The sequence below is a fragment of the Cyprinodon tularosa genome, unplaced genomic scaffold, assembly GCF_016077235.1.
Source record: "Cyprinodon tularosa strain WSP-4 unplaced genomic scaffold, ASM1607723v1 ctg35, whole genome shotgun sequence".
In the NCBI taxonomy this organism is placed as follows: Eukaryota; Metazoa; Chordata; class Actinopteri; order Cyprinodontiformes; family Cyprinodontidae; genus Cyprinodon; species Cyprinodon tularosa.
Window position 1 is genome coordinate 983392 of NW_024039063.1, and position 22503 is coordinate 1005894.

The window sequence follows — 22503 nt, forward strand, 5'->3', positions numbered from 1 at the left end:
AGAATGGTTGGATTCTTCAGTTCAAGTGAAACTGAGAAGTCATTATATATATATATAAAAAAAAGCATAATGATCTGCACATTTTCTGTTGGCTTTGCTATGACCAGAACTGTCAAAAGCACATTCTTTACTTGAGTAAAAGTACAAAATAAGTTAAGTTAATAAGTTGAAAAGCACAGGTTTTAGACCAGTGTTGCATGATAATTATATAGATGTAATATTTTTTGTTTACAATAAAACAAAATAAGATGTTTTAGAACTTTATATTTTTGTAAATTCACAGCCTATGAAAAAAAACAGCTTGCTTTTCAAGCAAATTAGCAAAAATAAAATATACATTGAAATACAATTAAATAGGGTTACACTATTCAAGAAAAAAATCCAAATTCTATAAACAAAGGTGTTGATGGCAGCAGCACAGCTGATATTCTCTCAAGGATGTTGTCACAGCCAAAAAGCAGAGAAAGGCATAAGGTTAGAGAGTGAACTAACAAATACAGCAGAATGGGAGAATTGAGATAAAATGAAGAGGAATAATGAAAATGGTCCCTATGCCATGCAAGTTAATTTTTTTTTTCAGCCCAACCAATGTTACACACCCTATTCAGAGACCTTTAGGACCAACACCAAATACCCTATATAATCATTCTATGATGGCCCACAGCTGAGATTCAATACACCCCTCTGCAATTGGCTGTTAGACTTCCTCACAAATGGACCACAGTCAGTCCGGGTCGGACAGAACTCCTCTGATGTCCTCACCCTAAGCACAGGCTCCCATCAGGGCTGCGTCCTACTGTAAGCCCCCTGCTGTTCACCCTGATGACACATGATGCGTTCCCAGATTCACCACCAATCACATCATGAAGTATACAGACGACATGAAGGTAGTGGGCCTCATCAGAGACAACGAACAGAACTACAGAGAGGAGGTGGAGAAGCTGGTGGGCTGGTGCAGAGACAACAGCCTGATCCTGAATATGGAGAAGACAAAGGAGATCATCTTGGACTTCAGGAAGAACCAGCGTTACCACGCTCCACTGCTCATCAACAGCTCATTGTTAGAGCTGGTCAGCAGCATCAAATTCCTGGGGGTGCACATCACAGACAACCTCACCTGGACTGTAAAAAATCACCTCACTGGTCAAAAGGGCTCAAAAGTGCATGTACTTTTTACGGAGGATGAGGAGAGCCCACCTGCCCCCACCCATCCTCACAGCCTTCTACAGAAGCACCATAAAGAGCGTTCTGACCAGCTGTGTGGTGTGGAAGCTGCAGCGCCTCAGACTGGAAGAAGGTGAGAACAGCAGAGAAGATCATCGGAGCTCCTTTTCCCTCCATAAAAGATGTTTCATCCCAGCTCTTCGTGTTCCACAATATCAGAGGCTTTGCAGCATTTGATGCAGGTCCAGCAGTTTCCAAAACAGCTTCTTCCCCACCTCAAACCGACAGCTGAACTGTTGAGAAAACTCTAAATCATGTCACAGACTCTGCGTCACACTGACAAAACCAAACCAAATTACTGCATAATCGCACCATATATATTTAATGCTCTTAACTTTCATTTCAATGCATTTTTTTGCACCAGGTTTTTTTTCCCCACACTGTTTGCATTTGATCACTGCTGTACATTAAGAAATGGAAATGTCATGAAAGCTTTACAAAACGAAATTTCATTTTGTATACACTCTGTTTACACACTTACCACCTCTGGTGATAATACAATCATTTCTAAAGGTTTAATGTTTGCAAGGTTGGTGGATGTAGTTGTGGACCCAAATGCAGAGTAGAAGAAGCAGGGATTATTTCTTGCAAAATTTAAGGAAGAGGTAAAAATACGGAATCTATAGTCCAGAACCGTTTAACAAGAAACTCAAGAACCAAAAAAACTAGGAGGCATTAGGGAGGAATATACCTAAAGGATGGCAATGATCCAGCAATCAGTAACTGAACAGGTGTGTAGACAAAACAATGGGCTGACTAATTAGCTGATAGGGAACAGGTGTAGACAGAAGTAACTAGAAGGAGCTAATGGGAAAGGAAAAGACACAAGAGGGCAGCAAAACTAAGAATTCAAAAAATTATATCAATCTAAAGTAGGCATCCCCAAACTCTGTCCTCAAGGCCCCCTGTTCTGCAGGTTTTAGAGGTTTCTCTGCTTCAAACATATAAGAAAAAACTACTTTTTGACTGATAAAAGCTTGTTTTATTTTTTCAATTGGGTCCTCACAAAAAAACAACAACACAGATCTGGAAAATAAAATATTTTAATGTACCCCTTGCAATACACTCACGGACCACTAGCGTTATAAGTACCTCTGGTTTTGAATCACTGCTCTATAGCTTGGTATCCTGCAGAAGGATTGTTTGTTTGCATCTGTGCAGACATGATGTTTCGAGTGTTACAGAAGCCTTTCTGTGCCGTAGTTAGCAGTCAGTGCAAAGTTTTCTCTTTTGCAAATAAAGGGGGGTTGTTCTTTTTAACCAAGATTCATCATCATCACAAATGAGCCCAAATGCCTAAGCCCCCAGACCATAGCATATGTTTATATATTTAATTGAGAATTTGAGAACTACTAAATTTGATTTAACAGGTTTTAAAGAAGTTAAGTTAAAATATTTAAATGAATTTACAGGTTAACATTTTAGTGCGCAACATAATCTTCTTAGTTTGATTTTGGAATTAACATGGATTTAATCAAATGCTACCAGTTAAATCTTCTGTCTAAGTTTCAGCTTTAGTTAATCACAAATATATCTAAGCAATTATCAATTGTTCCTTTAAAGCTCAGCCTATTTAACTTTGACCATTCTCCTAGATTCTACAAAATCGGTATTACAATTTCATCAAGTGACACTAATTCTGAATCCCCATGCAGCCTCTGGCAAATCATGATCATCGTGACTCTAAACTCTTCTACACCTATTCAGGTCATATTTGAACAGTCTTTTCAGTGAACTGTCTGTGTGGTCATGAAGGTTTAATCCACACTCAGTCCAGATGATTGGGAGGTCATGTAAAAACAAGGTTTTGCTTTGCCTCTGGGTTATCTTTGTTCTTCCCACAGAGATGACAAGCCTTTACATCTTGTCCATACAGGGTGTAATGGGACAATCTTAACCTTATCAACATGACCTAGAATTATTACTGATTGTAATATCAGTATTGTTCTGTTTTTCTGCACAGTAGTAACACCTGTGTTCCCATCATTTAGCTATAGTCTCAAATTAGGAATCCTGTGTAGATAATTTTTCTTCCAAAATATTAAATTTCCCTTTTAGTTATTTTGAAATATAGCAGATGAATCTTGTTTTGTAAATCATATTTTCAAGTCTGTTATGTAATGAGTTTTGCTACCAGTTTTGTTTTGATGTTTACATGATAGTACGTTAGCTCGCTGTGAACAAAACATGGTGCATCAAAGTGTCTGCAGAACGAAAGGCCTTTGTGTAAAACCAAAACCTCCACTATCACTCTGAGTTGTCTTGATATAATCATAGCATCCAACAAACAAAAAATACAAAAACTAAAAATATATAAACATGAATAAAGCATGATTGCAAGAAAACATATAGAAGTAAATAACATGTTTTCTACATGACATTTACATAGATGTGTTTTCTTTACATTTTTATTCTAAATGAATGAATAATAGGGTAACAATTTAGAGGAAACTAAGCTATAATAGCGTTGAAAGCACAAATAAATTTAGTGTTCCTGTTAATCAGCATTATTTGAATTTTTAAATGAGCTAGTTTATTTTGTTCTGCAAAATAGTTATGTCATACACAGAGATTTAGGATTAAATGTTGAACATTCAAGGTTGCATAACATTTATTGACCAGAGATTAAGCTGCTCTTACTGCAGCTACAGAAACGTCTGTCTGAAAATATTTAGAATTGGACATATTACTTCTACCTCTACAGTTTGTATTAAAATTCAAACAGTCGCTCTTTCTGACTTTGCAACACAGTTATTTTTTTATTTATTTTTTTTTTTTAGGTTTCTACAGCTATAGTGGCTCATTTTTCAAAAGCAGGCTGAGAGGAAAGGGGGTATGAGAGGGGGAGAGACATGCGGCAAAGGACCAAAGTTCAGATTCGAACCCGCGTCGGCCGTATCTCTATACGTGGGCCCTGCGTGCTAACCACTGTGCCACCTGCATGCTCGTCAGTTAAATTTAAACATAATGGACAGAAACTACTGTATTTGATACAGAGAATCTACCAAGGTTATTGCTTAAAGCCTGTTATGTGCAAGTACAGTTATTTGGGCTGCATGGTGGTGTAGTTGTTACTTCTTTTGCTTCCAAAAGGGCCTGGCTTTGATTCCTTGCCTGAAACTTTTACTGCATGAACTTTGCCTGTTCGCTGTGTATGATGAGCTCCCTTTAATGTGCTTTGGCCTCCCTCTACAGTCCTAGAAAACTCTGTTGTCATGTTGTGCTAGGTGCTTATTTTGTGAGCTTCTATGTTGCCCTGTTGGGATAGGCTGGATGTATTGACAATGAATGAAAGCCTCATTAAATTTGTTTATTTTTTCCAGAGAAGAACAAGCTCACACAGGCTTCCAATATTTTCGACATAGGACATACCGCATGTAGGTATAGAGGTGACTGCTACAAAATTTTGATGAAAAACTCTTTCTCATTAGCTTCAAGCTACATGTTCCATCATTTATAGATATAAATAAATCAAATCCCCTTGTTGCTCTGAGTCTGCTAGTATTGATGCAATTACTAAGGATTAACTGACACTGATGTACGACAAACATTTACGCTTTATCAGAATTAAAGTTAAAATTCACAAGACAAAGGAGAGGGAGGAGGGAGATGAGGAGTTGGAGGAATGAGGGAAAGAGAAAGGAGAGACAGGTTAATGAATGATATCTGGGTGAGAATGTTCTGGGCAGACTTTTTATCGTCCCTTTGAGGGTCCAGAGCAACTACTTAAAACATGTTGACAGTTTGAATGCAAACTGTTAATAACTGATATTGCCCAGCCCTGATGATAAAACTATCAGCTTGAGGGAAACCCTGTGCCCGAGGTTCTATTGATGGCTAGTGTTTGCAAATGGCCGTTCATGTTGGACCTCCTGCTTTGAAAAGCTGTGCCAAAGCAAGCGGCCTTTGTCAGAGAATTTCTGTTAACAGGAAGTGCAGGAAATGGTTTTTCTGGTGTGCTAAGATCCAACAGGCATGAAAGAAAAAAATAACAAAAGCACTTTGGCTCTTTTGGAAATTTAGAAGTGGTAGCTAAAGCCTTGATTTACAGTTTGAAGGAAAACATTATTAAATTAATAAGCTTAACTTAACTTATAGGTATTAGGATTTTTTATATAATTTGATTCATTCAATCAAAACTTTATTAGTCAGGGGTTCTCTGTATAATTTGATTATAGTAGTGATAAAATAAGTTACTCAAAGAGAGAAAAGAGATTGTGAAACCTGTTTTTTTATTTTTATATATACATATTATACAGATGCTTACAAGCAGTGGCGGACTTAGCCATTTAGGGGCCCCAGGTAAACTTTAGTCAGGGGGCCCTTGTCAGCCCTAAGTGTGACATGTTGTGGAGCTGCCACGCTGTTCATAGCAATACTGTGAACCAGAGAGCAGCTCAGCTGTAGGTCTTACTGTAGTTCTTCTTCTTTCCTCCACAGCTTAAGAAAATAGATGCTGATTCTACAGAACTCAATAACCAATACGTATCTTGGTCTGGAGCTGCCATTCAATGAGCATGGGCCCCAGCTCTTAATACAAAATGGGTGATGTGTTTAAATCAGAAACACTGCTGCGCTAAACAGGATGCGCTGCTTTTAACTCCTTCAAGGAGGGAATGGAGAAGGTCAAATATTCCATCTCCTCTCTAAAGAAAATCTACACAATGTACTTCTCATACGTGATAGAGAGAAAATATTGGTATTTTGTTTCAGCAATAAACACTTGATGCTAAACTGATGTCAATGAAACAAGAAAATTGTACGTATTTATTTTTTGTTTTAGTTTTTAAATTTATTTTTTTAAATTGCTAAAATATGTAAAAAGCATTTTACTGAAGATTATCAGGCTTCTGAGTTGATTAGAAAAATCTTTATCTAAATTCATCTAAATTATCTGACATTCTAAGGTAGAAATTTCACAAACTGAAATAAAGTTTATTTTATTTTATGTTTGCTATTTAATCAGGTCCTAAAAACACATTTGATTACTGTATTCATGATGGGAGTTATCCAAACATTTGGCTGACAGTGATTATATGAATATGTTCCTTCTTTCATAAATATGTTATTTTGTTGCCGTGAAACAAGGCAGTCTTGGTTTGCACTGAACATTTGTAGCATCTATAAAATACTTTCTGTAGATTAAAAGACATTACGTTTTGGGGCTTAAATATAATACAGAGCCTCATCCTGGACACTTCTTGGATGATCTATCTTTTGTTTTTTCTTTATCTGTCAGGATTTGGTTGAGGTTTGTGGACCCAAATGCAGAGGCAGGGAGACAGAAGTGAGTTTCTTGTGGATCTAATGAAGAGTTAACAAATAACTGAGGCAGGAATCCAAAAATCAAACATGAAAACAAAGTCAAACAAACCAAAAACCAAGGAGACATCAGGGGAAAACCAATCACAAGGAGAAAGACTCAGAGAGACGGAGTTGGAGGAAGTTAGACGAGGAACCTGCACTAGAGAACTTCACAGAGAGAGTATTTATGGGAGACTGAAACAAAGAGAGGGCTAACGAGCAGATTGGGAGCAGGTGTGAACAGAGCAGAACAGGAAAGGAGCAAGGGAAAAAGGAGAACACAAGAGGGCAGCAGAGGGCAACAAATAAAAACCTGGAAACTGAAAATAACAAGAAAACAAAACATAATAAGAATTAAACTACTAAAACTAGAAAACATGGAGCAAAGTAAAACTGAATACTCAAAAGAAAATATAACAAAACCAAGACTGTGACTTTATTAATATTTCATTTATGAAGAACTATATACATAATATAGTATTTAGGTTTTACTTAGAATGAAACTCTATGTTCATTAATTAGGTTAGTTCATATTTTACATATTACACATATTTTTAAGAAAAACAAAACAGTAAAAAAATGAAAGAACTGATTAAATGATTAATTGCTATTAGGCTACTTATCTCTTTTCAGTACTAAACCTTAAACAATCAGCACAGAAAATATGACACCAGCATGTGATGATATAAAGGACCTTTATCTACTTTAAGTGGTAATAATGATAATAGAACTTTATTGATCTTACTTTGGGGAAATTGACCTCTGCATTTAATCCATCCACTTGGGGGGGCAATGGGCTGCCATTGTGTGGCGCCCTAAGGGTCTTGCTCAGGAACCAAGAATGCATGCTGTGGGGATTGAACCAGGTACTTGCAACCTTTTCAGAGCACAAGCGTGCTGCTCTAACCACTAGGCCAGCGTATCCGGGTGTAGCAGAAAAAAATCAGTTGTTGTGGAGAATTTTGTGGGTATGGCGAATGGGAAAGAACAGGAGTTGGAAGACGCGCCAGCAGCACTTTATAGGTCTGCTGTATGGGACCACTTTGTATTTAGAGTGACCTACGATGTAGGCGGAAAGAAAGCTGTGGATAAAAGTGCAACTGTGTGCAAGCATTTTGCAACACGTTTTACAGCAACACGACCAACATGTCAGGCTAACAATCAACATATACCGAACAGAACCGAAAACCGTGACCACGAAACCGTGAACCGAACAGAACCGTGGATTTTGTGAACCGTTCCACCCCTAGTAACTCTCATTTGTCCTGGTCTGAGTCACTATTATTAATCAGTATCTTTGGTTTGGGTGGTCTGTCTTTGGTCATTTCTTTCTCTTTCTTTGCTCAAAGACACATCCAGTTCCAACACTTTTGATGGCACCGGCTGCTCTGGAATCAGCCCTGTTGCTCTTTTGCCGTATTGTTGTTGCTTTTCATTTCTCATGCAATTGACAATGAAGCTGTTCTGAATGTTTAAGATCTGACAATTTGGGGGCTTCATGTATCTTTTTAAACAGACATACGAGTCTTCTTTTGTGAGATCTAGAAAAAAATGCAGAGTTTAAGCCAACGGATCAAGCTCAGAACAGTAGGATCCATTATTCAAGGTGGATAAACAGTTAGATTTCTCAAAACATGGAAACTTAACCAAAGTGAGCACTTATTGTGCTAAACCACTATCTTTTCATTTCAATTGTGCATAAATATCACAGGGCACTGTTAGAGGAGCGGGAAGCTAGGAGGCCCCCCACAGGGGCGGCCCTGGCTAGTTTGGGGCCAAAGGCAGTTGCCTACTTTGCCTGTAAGTCCATCCCTGCTTACAAGAAACCTGTCTATACACTTTACTTTTCTTCTTTATGTTTTCTATAATCTGCCAACAAACTCCCCCTTCTAATGTACTTATACAAAGGGAATCTAGAAATGTGAGTCAATGAATAAACTAAGAGTAATGGAATGCAAAAAGAAAATAAGAGCAGCGCTTAACCTTTAAGATGTGGGTAGTGTTTCTTTAGTACTGTTTCTGTTTTGAATGAATTGAAGTCTTTTCAAGGCATTTTGCTCAGGCTTGTTGTCACTCTTTACCTCTGTAGTGCACAGGAACCTTTAATGGTAAAGATTTTCTTTAAATAATATCTTGTTCCTTTTCCAAAAAATTGATAAGCCCTTCACCATAACAGGTCAGTCACTAAGAAGAATCATATACTGCCTCTCTTCCCCATCAGAACCCCCCCCCCCCCCCCCCCCTTCAAAGTGGTCAGATTGAGACTTTAGCAATTCAGTCTATTTACCATTTTAAAAAGCATTATGTCATTATTTAACAAACAGATGTGGATAATATTGTTTTATTTTATTTGTTATCAAGCTAATCACATCAGGTTCAGCTCCATGAAAATGGTTTAATAGCTATTATATAATATTTTTTAAAATCCTGTTGATTTTATTTTCTGGTTTGCTCTGAAAAAAAAAAAACAGAATTTATCATAGATTATTAAGTTGTTTTTAACTCATATAACCTAAACTCCTTTTAACTTTTTTTTAACACGCCATAGGAAAGGTATTTGAAATAGTTTCTCTTTTTTGGTCTTTTGTTTCTTGCCAAAATGTTGGCACATCTGAAACATTTTTAAACTTAATCAGAAAATTAAGAATTTATTTGGATTGTTCAGTGTTTAATGCCAGAATTGTTTGTATCAGGAAGCTACCATAGATTCATAATTTTTTATTATTTTTTTGCATATCTCTAAATGAAGTATCAAGTAGACAGTAATTAATAATATGAGAACTTTGCTTTAAATAGATGGGATTCGTTTTAGTAAAAAGACTGAGACTGTATCTTGCAAGTGAGGATTTTGTAATAGCTAGTATTATAGACTTAGACTTAGAGAGATTTTATTTGTAATTTTGTTTACACAAGGGTAAAAACAAAAAGAAATTTCTTTTTTAAACAGCTCTCTGGACAATTACGTAACCATAATAACACAAAGGTAAATTCTGACCAGATAGGCTAATGAATCTGTTGTTGCATTTTACAAAATAAATATACTTGTTGAGATCCCAATTGAATGTGATTTATTTGTTTAAGAATCTTTTCATCAAATATATATGTGTAACATTTTTATGGTAAGACAGGATATGCACCTTTAATCATTTTTTTAAATGAATTATTAGCACACCTTCAAAGAGGACCAAATTTACAAATTGGATACTTTTCGACAGAAAAGTACATAAACTTCCATGCACATAAACTTCCATAACAATGCTTTTTGGCCTTTTTTGCAAAAAGAATAAGATTAATAAACAAAGATTGATAATTAAATGTATCTGAAAGACCCTTACAGTCTATTTGGCTATAACACCAATGACCACAGAGAACCCCCAAAAGCAAGTACTGCTTCAAAAAGATCAACTTGATCTTCCATTCAGTTTTGGAGATTTTGCCTAAATAGAAACATAACTTTTTTTAATTCAAGGGTTTACATCATTTCATGCATGCTGTGTGTCACATAGATAGAGCAGCTTGACAGAAACATGGACCCCATTTTTTTATATATATATATAACTTTGCTTAAGTTAATAGACTTAAATACTTCATTATTTCACCTTTAGCCTGAAAAAAAAAATGAAGGACTGCTTTAGGTAGTAAAAATCATACATTGTTTCCATCTCCCGACATGTGCTGAATGTTTAATATATATATATGCTTCCGACATTGGATTTAAAATATAATTCAGATTCAGACATGTTTTAGTTAGTCAGATTTCAATAAGAGTCCATAGTCATATGGAAAAATTTATAAGATCTATCTCAAAAATCACTTCCAGTCAGAAGAAACATGTTGGTCAATTCAATTCTTAATGTTAACTTTAATCTGCAAAGGATGTGTATGAATTATTCTGGACTTGACTAAATCTGAGCTGCATTTACATAGTTTAAACACTCGGTGGCACTGTAAAAGACAGGGTAAAAAAAAATGCTTATATTCAAACAAATCCTTCAAAGCCTTAAATAGACAGGATCTTGAAGGCATGTTATCTGAATGCCCCAATAAACAGCTCTCCCCCTCACAGACTTACTGGCATACTTTGGAATTTGTAAAGGAAAGTAGGATTTTAGAACCCTGACTCACCTTGGTGTCTTCCCCAATCGAAGCGAGTGTAGTTCATCTGCTGAAGATCAGAACTTCATGTACAACAAGTTATTGACTATATGAGAGTTTCCTAAGTGGTCCATCAGATCTCTAGTTTCCATAGCAGCAGGATGGGTTGCTTGCAGGAAAACCCTTGCACACACATACACGTGTCTTTGTGTTATCGACTCCAGACAATACAAAGGAACAGGAGACAAAGACAGGAGAGAGAGTTGTCCTAAGGGCTGCCAGCAAAGACTCACACTAACACAACCAAATGCAAATATACGTTCTCTAAAGACAGAAAAGGTTCTTTCCTTTTATTTCCCTTGCACGTTAAATCTTACAGCATAATAGAGGCATTTAATAAGACTTTAACCTGTAACACTGAGCTGATTTATCTTAAAGCCAATATTGAGTCAAGTAGCTAAACCTCATTAATCTTTCGAGTAACTAAAGTTTCTCAGACATGTCACAACCTTGCTGAGATTAGGTTGTTTTGTTCCTTTCTCCTTTTGCAAATACCAACACTGAGTCACTTTTAAATCTTCTTTCAGCACCATACCAGTTGGTGTTATTTGTGTAAGAGGCGCCAAACAAAGCACGAAATATGAGGCTGTATAGGAAACGGCACAGGAGAGGAGGTCAGTGGATGTGAGAGGAGGAGGGGATGGAGTGAGGAGAAGACGGCTGTGGGAGTTCGGGTCAGTGCTGGGAGGCTGGAGTTTGGGTTGATAAGACACAGTTCAAGCAAAACTCCTCCCAAATGCAGAGGAGCAGGAGGAGGGGCTGGATGCTTGCAAATCACTCCCCAGAGAGAGGAGGAGGAGGGAAGGGCTTGTGATTGTGCAGCGCTACTTGTTGTTGCCTGTTTGAAGGAGTGTGAGTGTGTGGACTTTCTGCTGGCCACTGACGGTGTTCCTAAGTATGAGGAGGAATAAACTTGAAGGAAGGTTTCCAGAATAAGGGCTAAACAAGAGCAACAATCCAAGGGACAAATCCTACAGGTAAGAATGACCGGACACTTGTGCTCTGACTCTGTGCATATAATTAAATGCTGCAGGCATCCCTGGAAGAATATTATTTACTGGATATATATTTTATGTGGTATTGATCCTTTAAAAAATTTATTTTATTACATCAACATCACTATTTCCCTCTATGTTGTAACTTAGAGTGAGTAACATTTACTCTGAGAGTTTATGAGTTGCCATCCCCAGGCGATGGGTGTTACTGCGGTCATTGAGATTGTTAGCAGTAATTGTTGAAATCCCAGCAGGGCATAATTATATGAAACATAACAGATAAAGATCAACACTCTGACTCCTGTCTTCAGTTTCCTGTCAGAGTACATAACCCTTGTAAGTCCTGACATAAGACATTTATTTCAGTTTATTTTTCTTTCCTGGCTGTTTATCATTCAGCTTTTACTCAGTCACGCTCAACAAATGTGATGTACCTCACAAATGGGTCCACATTTGCACTCGGATTTACTTTGACAGCTGGACTGAGTGACACTCAAACTCTGACCCTCAAGATTTAAGAAGACTTCTTCAAACAGCAAGCTACAGGTCAGATGATGACACAGGCAGACGTTGAGTTTGTGCGAGCCATGTTTCAGGCAGAGAAATACATGTGTGCAGCAGTTTTTCAGACATTAGTCAGTGTCATGTCTAAACTACAAAGTCAGATTCAGCATTTAAATGATGCTTCTTTTCTGTCACTTGCTGTCATATTAAGTTAATTGTATTCCAGCAGGTCATCACTTTCTGACCTGGTCTTTTAACTAGCAATGAAGTTTGGAAAATTGAGTTTCACTAATTCCTTCAGCAGTTTCATATTAAGCTTTCCCCAAAATACCACATAAATAAAATCCTATATTCTTTAGTTATTAACATATATAATTTAGAGGAGGATTTAAATTGATCAATTTGTGCAAGATAACATTATAGCGCTTTTGTGTTGCGCCTGGTTCTGCTGGAGGTTTCTTCGTGTTAAAAGGCAGTTTTTCCTCCCCACTGTCACTACAAGCATGCTTAATGTGAGGGATTGCATTTGAGTCAATGAGTCGATGCAATCAACTGGTTTTCCTTAGATAGAAAACTTTGAATCAATTTGACTGTATGATCTGGCTGAACTGTAAAGTGCCTTGAGATGACTTGTGTTGTGAATTTGCGCTATGGAAATAAACAGAATTGAATTATTTTCTGGGTATTTCACCCAATTACAGTTTCACCCCTTTAGCGGTTGAACTGCAGTGATGCAGTTTCTCGTACATTGTTTCATGCAACCATTTCTCACTTCATACCAACCAGGGCGGCGCTTCATAACCGCTTTGACAACCAACAATAGAAATAACTTTCTAAATTCTGCCCAAACTGTACAAACAGGAAATGTGGTTGCATGACACCAATATAACACTAAGATTCTTAGTTATTTTGTCATTTTTATGAGTCCCAAAAAAAAATGAGGGAACAAATTGAAGGAAAACAATGATTAACCTTAACTAGAGAGCCCTAATGTGGCATAACTAACAGTCACTAATTGTTTATATGGATGCTAAGAACTCTGATATGCTTTGCTTTGGAGTAAGGAAGCTAATTTGTAGCTGTTGCTATGATGGGATGGAGACTTAAAATCCGACTTAAAACTTTTACCCAAGGATGAAAGGGGTGTCATTTTTAGAAACATTTAGTTAGTTCCAAAGCATAGGTCATTTTTGTCTGGTACTTGCCACTGTATATTATATAAAGCCCAGGTTGTCAACTCAGTGGTTGTTTTTAATGCTGTTTAATAGCTGAAGGTTTTTTTCATGGAAAATGTACCAGAAAGAGGTACATTGTAATTACTTTATGTTCAACAACTGGTTCCAATGGGACTCCAACAATGGGATAGAAAATCTTTAGAAAATATCCAATTAGGTGAACTACCACATACTTGAACATGCGCATTTGTGCAAATAAAACATATAACTTTATAGCACCATCTGCTCATTTTTAGACGAATGAAGAAAAAAAAAGTGCTTGTTTTTTTTTAACTAGGAGAGTTTTCAGATTGTTTAGCAGACAATCAACAAGACAAATTTTTTTCTTATGTGCTTTAGTTTAATCGGCCTCTGCATATCAGTCTCCGATTTTTAACACCCTTATCCGAATGTCCTTTTTTAACAATTGACAAAGACTTAACCCGTCAAACAGAGCAGAGAGTTCTGACCTTAGTGTAATCAGGAAAAACATTTTTTGTTTTAGTGCTTGTTTGTGAGAAACAGACGATAAATGCAAACTAAATAGATCAGCCCAAATATTCCCTCTTGAGCGAGCATCCTGCTTTTAATGCATCATTTTTCATAGATTGAAAAAATAGCTGTGTTTAATTTTTTTTTTTTACCAGTAATAGTTTTTTAGTAAAATAAGTGATGATCAAGCAGAAGTAATTCCTGAAATTTGCTAAAAACTTTGGTAGCCATTTTTGGTTCATCTTAATTGCCCTGTGTGATTTACTGGCTCAAAGTGGGGTTATCAGTGACTGTATGTCAACGTCACATTTCTCCCCCATTCTTTGCAGACCTGCATAATGAGCTCACAACCATAGTGAAGTTACATGTTAATGTGTGAGAAAAAGAAAGATTGACAAGCCAACAGAGATTTTAGAAGCATTAAATGGCAGCTACTGCTGTGGGATTTAATACAGCCCTCATTAACATGTTACACACAGATTTCACACACACACATACACACATGCTGGAGGGCCCACGCACAGAAGAGCGCAGTAGGACACCTCTCTCTTGCTGTAACAAAGACTGGCTCTACACAGCGGTCATGTGACAGTCGTTCCCATTGTTCACTTCTGGCCAGGGGTGGCTTTTCTAATGCGCTGGTTTGTGTATTTGCATGTTTGTGTATGTGTGTATTCAAGTCTCTGCCATAGCAGGAAAACTCTTTAAACCAGCAAGAGGAAACTGCTCATTCCCAAACATGTTGTTTGCATTCATGCTCTCCATTGTGTGTAATGATAGACCAGTGCTAGTGCAGTCCTTTCATCTAAACTGCTGCCATTGTGTAGAAGCTATAATGTATGGATGTTGATGATCATTTTTGTATCTTATAACCTAGAATAATCTAATACCCACAGCTGGTTCAGTTAAATTAAATGATAAGAAGCAAAGTGCTCATAACCACCACTTTATGGGATTAAGGAAAGAGCAACTTGAGCACTGATTGATGTTTATTGTCAGCTACAGACACAGGAAGAGAGCCTACTATCAAACAATGGCACTGAAGACAGTTGAATGTTAAAGTTGCGTCTTGGAGGCTGTGAGAAAAAAGAGATACTCCTTTAAAGTAAATGTGGGAGCAGATAGAGACATTTATTGTCACTAATCTTCTATGATGGGTCGCCGTATGTTTATATGTTTATACTGCCATTTCCTCTTCCCACCCAAAAACCTTCAGTGTCTGTGTTTATGTGTTCCAAACACAAGGTCTTCAGCGCCAGCGGTGACAAAGACCAAGAATGTTTTGTCTCATGTGCCAAGGAGAGATAGAGAGACATGGTGGTTAGAAATACTCTCATGTTGCAGGTTTTACAGTTATTAAGATACCACTGTAAGTACTTTAGAGTGGTGTTAGGCTATAGAAATGAATGCCTGTATGGCCAGCTGCAGTATTTTATTTTGCTTGAATAGTAAAATCACTATAATTTTAGTTAAAAGTTACCCTCGGGAAGCCTGTACCAATGGTGGACTTATTTCCAACAATTTTCCATCAATAAAAATAAAGTAAGATATAAAATGATGTTGACATTCCCTATTCTGTTTGGGATTTTTTTGGTGTTCTTTCATATATTCAACTAAAACAAGGTAACAGCTTACATCTTTGTGACAGACTGAAAAAAATGAAGTCTTTAAGTGTTGTTTCTAACTGTCATACATATTTTCTGTTTTTTGTGTGTGTGCTTTTTCAGTTTTTTGCATTGCACTCACCAAAGCATACTAGAGAAATATGTATTTAAGAGGAATATTTATTGTGAACTTTTACCTGCACTTCAGAACATGCCTTAACGTAAACCTCATAATGTCCAGCTTTGCAGCTAGTCTTTCCTCTGTCGCTGCTTAGGGAATGGAAGCAGATTTTCTCAGTAGTTTATCCAGGGTTGCCTTTTTCACTCAGTGTGGAAATTCACATGTCCCACCAGCAAGGTGAAACACTAATGGAAGCAAGCATGCAAATACACACAAGTATAATCATGGTAAAATATCCTTTTACAGACAAAACACTGATTCATTCCTTAAATTTAGACCTTGAAAGCCTCCACCAAAGTATTAGCTTCATTTTACATATATAGGAATATTTCAGGTTAATATTGACGCTTCATGCAGGTCTCCCTTCTCAGAAACTTGCCTTTGTAACTTGAGTGGGTTGGGTTGCAGAATAAGTCATGTGACCAGAAAACCACTTCACAACAGAACAGATATGACACTTTACTGATCACACATATTCTTGGTTCACTGATGTAGGATTTAATCCAGAGGGATGTGTTTACAACTCAGTGACTTCTCAATCTGCAGGTCCAAAGATCTAATATCAGCTCTCATTTGTTTATTTGCAATAGTTTAATTGTTATTATTTATTTTAAAGCTACAGTGTGTAATAATTACAGGGATATACGGTCAGAAATGTAATATATTATACATAACTATGTTATTTATCATCATCTACGAGCTCAGCCTCTTAACCTTAATATTTGCGTTGCCTTAGAATTCGTTATTTATAATTACATAGGAGCGGGTCTCGCAGCCATGGAGGCAGACATCTTTGCGCTACGGCAGCGCAGAGCCAACAAACTAGCGATTGCGAGATCGCCCATTACGCTCGAAAGTAACTACGGCAAGTTGAGAGAGATGAACTGAGACGGTACTGAACACACAGACTAATAAAATACTATCTCTAAAATTATCTATGTAAACAAACCTCATCACTTGAGAAGGTAGGTGATGCGGACGTCGCGGAAGACATTTTGTCCCGTAACGCTCGCCGTACTGTTGGGGGGGAGAAGCGGTGGGGGGGAGATGTTCATGTTGCTGCGGTCTGCAGTCTGGATGCTAGATGTTGCTGAAAATTACACACTGTAGCTTTAATTAGTTTGTAGTAAAGCATTAATGAAGTAGATTCATTCTGCCGGCCTCCTCTCATAACTCGAACATTTTGTTTTTAACAAATATAGCAACAAACTTAACAAAAGTGTAGAAAGTTTATATCTGCTAACATATTAGTATAAGCGCATGTCCAGCTTGTGACAATTATCTGCTACTGTTCTTGATAATACCAATAAAGAACCTTATCTCCAGCGATATTACATGTCTGTTGTTTAAAGAATGTATGTTTGATAAGGATTAATTTATAAGAATTAAGTGGTTTTAAAAACAGATCACAACCTTCCTTTGAAAATGACTAGATACCTTGCAGAAGGTTGGTGGGATAAAAAAAAAACAAAAAAAACCCTGATAAATTCTTTAAGTTGTCCAACAAAGACAGGGGAAGCTTGGTCAAAACCAACTATGAGAGGTAGCAATAAAGTCTGGCTATTCAGAATTAAGCAAAGCAAAATGTATTTCAAGTAATCAAGAATCAACATGTTTTATTATTGTATAAACTAGACAGTATTTCCACATTCTAATGTCACACATCTTCATTTCTATTAACTAATGAATCCATCAAATAATGACTAAATAGGAAAACACATCACCACTTACCTGCAGCAAAGAATACCAGGTGAGTCAAAGCAAATCAGCGATGAGGCAGCAATGGTAATGTACATGCCTGACCTTGCAGGATTAAACGCTTATTTAGAAAAACTATTAATGGACTAAAATTAGATGTCTTTCTAAAAATAAGATATCAGCTGCTGCAGAAGCAAAGGGTTTGAATAAAACTCTAACAGAAAGCTTATGTCAGCCTTTCTACAGGGTCACCTCTAATGATCATGAAGGTCTGCTCACTGATCCTCTACATGCAGAGCTATAACTCTCTCTGATGATTTATCATTGCCAGGTTTAGTGTCAAATGCACCATGTGAAACCAGCGTTTAGCTGATAGAATATAAAATTGTGGTGCTGAGCTATTTAAGCCTTCACATTAGATCCAATCTATACCCAATGACTCTTAAGTTCCACAAGGAAAGATTTGTGTATATAAAAAAAACTATCTATTTGTACATTATGTGCACAAAATTAAACTTTCTTGCTTTTATAGGTTTAATAGAAAAACTTCTACCCATTTTTATAAGGCTTGTCTTTAATTTTAAGCTTTTAAAGCTTTGAAAAGTAGCAGGAAATAAGAAATTCTTTGGTTAATAGGATGATAGAGCTAATAAGCTATTTTATTTCTAATGTAATGAAGTAATTGAAGCAAATATTAGTCTTTTTTTGTGTTTGTGAAGAGGGATAAAAGTGGAAGCCAAACAGCTGCTGGGGGCAGAGGATGACAGTATGAAGAAGAAATGGGAGGAGTTAAAGTGAAGTCCATCATGAGAAGCAGAAGGTCAGAGAAAAGAAAGAAACAAAAGTCACGGGGGCAAAGAAGAGCTGATGCTGTGAAGGACATAGAACGATAAGGAGACGATGTCTGTGTGGAGGGGGGGACACGGCACTGAAAGAGAAAGATGGATGAGCTAGGATGGGTTAAGAAAGAGAGGAGTGACTGAAATAATCTGAATGTGAAATAAATGACATTGAGGGATAAGTGAATTATGAGCAGAGACATTAGATATTTTGTATTAGATTTCTCTGCATTGAATTTGAAATGACTTCCAGTAGCATGAATAATTTACTCTAAAGCTAAGTATTTATTCACATTAACACTATGTGTTTGTCTTTTAACTCAGTCAGAGTTGATCTTTTTTATGCACTACAGGGGGAGGTTGTGTGTCTGGCAGATGGTCAGTACCACACACACAGCTGAATCCCTTAGGGTCATATAATAGGTGCTGCAGTCATTCTGCCCCTTGGAGGAATCCACATTCTGTCTGATCCCACATGCCTTAGTAATTCTTTTACTGTCTGTTTCTGTGAGCATGAAGAGTCCTGGACGGGCCAGCTGTTTGGTCTTCAAAGCTGCATTCGCATTTCCATTGACATTCATCAATACGTGCTGATGACTCAGTCACCCCCACTGTTTGATTCTGTTAAGCTCTATTTTAAGACTGATTTTTACAACTAGATAAATACTCCCAATTCACAACTTAGATTCACCAGTACCTAAAGTGGAAGTGACTGCTGTTAAATTAAAACGAACTGGTACTTCTTGCCTGTTGCACATGCAATTGCTACTAAACTGCAATACTAATAGATTTTTATTGAGCATATAAAGCTTTATTTAAAAAAAAGATAAAAACACAAAAATCTAATTTGCCACTGTCTCCTTACCCCTTCACCAGTTTTTACTGCACAGACACATTCATTGGAAAAGGCTTGGCACATTTTCTCCTAATAAATTGTAGAAAAGGACTTTCTCCCAACTGTTATTAAAGAGGGCAGATAAAAATCACAGCTTGGTCAGTAAGAAAGCCTCATGGCAGATAACATGTTTTTCTCCTTAAATAAGATCAAATACAAAATAACTAAAGTAAGGGTCCTAGAAGGGCAAATTGACCAATGTTACTATGGGATGCATTTGAATTTCATCTTGAAGATATGATGCTACTGGAAAATATCTATCAGGCTTCTCATCGCAATGATTTTATCAAAGCATTTACATGCTGTAATCACGAGATAACCAAGGCTGTGGGTTTTTAGGTGATGTCAGAAATGTCTACTTTCTGAATGATACAGATTCATGCACTATACTGAATATCTGCACTAAATAATATGACAAGATGACTATAAGTACCTAATTATATGAAAGTTTCTAAAATTTTCTATTTCCAAAGGTTCACTCTCGTCAGCATGTACAGTAGTATACTTGAAATCAAAAGTGTAACTGAAAGCTTGCCCTACTTTCTTACTAATTCAGCCAACATTTACCAGAACTCACACTGTTAAATAAGATCCCCAGGTGTTCAGTTGATCACTAAGTATATATAAAAAACCCACATGCTTTTAAAAACAAATAAATTATTATGTTGCAATGAGAGAAAAGTATCATTATCCTGATGCAACTAAACAGTAAACTGAGCTCCCTTCATCCAACCCTTACTATTTAGAACTGGAGTGCCTCACAAGCTATACACTTCACAAACATGAGAGGACTTAATGCTCCCTTAATAATCAGCTTATTTTTGTTACATTTGGACTCATATAGCATTAAATGCAACCAAGTCACAACAAAAGAAAATAATTAGGAAGGTTTTTTGTCATTGTACAGGATACAGTGAAACGTTGCTCAGCCAAACAGCATAGGGCAAAAGTGCAATAGAGGTTTCATGTTGATAAAGCATCAGCAGACGGAGCTTTAAACACACCTGATCAGAAGCCTTTCTTCATTATTAAACTTTTATTTCCCTCCATGAAATGTTTAAGAACCAGTTCTTAATTAAAAACATGATTAGGATGGGAGACTCCTACATTTTCTTTGCAAGAGTAGGGTGTGTGTGAAATGTGTGACTCTGAACCTGATTTTAGTTGGTTAAAGTTGCCATGTTTTTAGATTCATCAGCTAAGCATGCAACTGCCTGTGAAACCTACCTCCTCTACCTCCAGCTAGACACAGAGGGGTAAACCTCACCTAGCAGTATTTAAACAATAATAACAAGAATTTATTGCTTTAGTTGATATACTTTAAGTGTATCATACATACATATATATATATATATATATATATATATATATATATATATATATATATATATACATATATATATATATATATATATATATATATATATATATATATATACATATATATATATATATACATATATATATACATATATATATATATATATATATATATATATATATATACATATATGTATATATATATATATATATATATATATATATATATATATATATATATATATATATATATATATATATATATATATATATATATATATATATATATATATATATATATATATATATATATATATATTTATATATAGTAATACCTTCCATCAGTTCCCGTTTTTAGCTCACACTAGGTTAAGTAAATCAAGACAAATTACTAGTAAAACCAAATAATTTGACTTCTCTTGGTTCTTAAATAATAGAAGAACATAAAATAAGTGAATGGTCTTACCTGCTGATCAGCATTTTAGTAGTTTAAGACAGAAATACGTGTTGTTGTCAGTACCGTGGTTGTGCTTTGATGTTATATTTTTAGCCTGATGATGACAGCTGTTCTCAAAGTTCATTTACAGAGAGTGAGGTGTCTCTGGTAGGACTCAGAACCGTGTTCCTGCACTGGTTCTGAAACAGATATGGCACAGAGTAGGGACACTTCAGTGACCTCAGCTCCTCTCACTATACTCTGCAGGGATATCTCGGCTGTCCCATTGCAGCTGTTAGCAGCTGAAATAAAGATTGTTTATAAGGAATACAATGTTCATACATTGTACGTTTTAACGAACGAAGCTGACATTAGTTCAGAGGATCCAAATGTTTGGTCAAAATTAAATCCCTTCTGGTTACTGTTGAGTCTATACTGCACCTCATTTTGCTCACTTTCTATGACCCCAATCAGCTTCATTAAAAGGCAAAAACAACCAGCTGAAATTTCAAGGTCCAGACTTCTTGGTTCTGATGAGATTAGGATAGAGCAAAGCAAAGCTTGTTCTGGGTTTTTCTGACAATATTTTTTTGGTTGGTACAGTGTGACTAACTGCTGCATGCAGAGTGATTCAGAGCAGATCATAGTGTGCCATCCAGTCATCCTCACACTGTAGGAAAAAATATGAAGAAGCCATCCTGTGCTTTCCCAACCCTGCAGAGCTATCTGTCTTCCTCATCACTGTGTATTTCTGTCTTTGGTGTCAGCACCAACACACAACAGCTTACTTCATGAGTGCAAAATAAAGTTGTCAGGAGTGAAGTGCATCTGTTTTTTCTTCATCTATTTTCATCAGTTTGGACTTAGATACAGATGGGTGGTAAGATATTATACGATAAAATATTTAAAATATATATAACTATTTAGGTATCATTCATCGTTTTGTCTATTTAATCCCTAAAGTGCAACTAACCTAAACCTTAGAGGCCTTTATTGAAAACAACTGCTTTACCTCATGTTGAACATGCATATTTACAAAATGTGTATGAAAATAAACTTTATGTTTTTTTTGTGTTACAAGATATAATTAAAACAAGAATATCCATCTTTTAGATATGACATATAGTAGTTAAATCCTTTGTAATTACCAGTATATAATAACATGTTGACAGTGTTCATAACCAGGTTAAAGAGAACAACATCATCTGACTTTTCACTGTATCTGGGTGTGTTAGCCACTGTACCAACCAAGCCCTTTTTAGTTGTTAAATATAATCAAATTTTATTACCAGAAAGCTCATCATGTTTCCTTTTTGTTTTTTGTTAGTCTTCTGTGATAAAACTAATCTAAATTATCTGCATTTTTATCACCGTACCACAAAAGCAAATTCTTTGTGCATGTAGAGCATTACTTGTCAATAAAACTTTTTTTATTATTATTTTTTTCCAGAGTTAAGGATGATGGCTGAGGGGCGTTTTGCCAGTCTGCCCAGGTCCCTACATGCACATCATCACACCTTAGGAGGGAGTTCTGCTCACTCTGGAGCACCCATTACCTCCCTTGGTGGCCCCAGCAATGGCCCCTGCTCACCCAGAAAGCTCAAATTTTCAATGGATCTCCATGGCTCCAATCCTTGGTGAT

At 36.4% G+C, this 22503-nt stretch overlaps 1 protein-coding gene across 2 annotated transcripts in view; it reads left to right on the forward strand.

Annotated features, from left to right (window-relative positions):
* Nucleotides 1-22503, forward strand: part of bcar3 (BCAR3 adaptor protein, NSP family member) — an 83912-nt gene that overhangs the window by 17873 nt on the left and 43536 nt on the right. Inside the window, exons 1-2 of one of the 2 annotated variants that reach the window (XM_038295021.1) lie at nt 11397-11660; nt 22312-22498. In XM_038295021.1, the coding sequence (XP_038150949.1) occupies nt 22320-22498 (179 nt within the window). In that variant the 5' untranslated portion in view covers nt 11397-11660; nt 22312-22319. Of the gene's footprint in view, nt 1-11396; nt 11661-22311; nt 22499-22503 lie in introns of those variants that run through there. The other variant, XM_038295020.1, reaches the window with a different exon arrangement.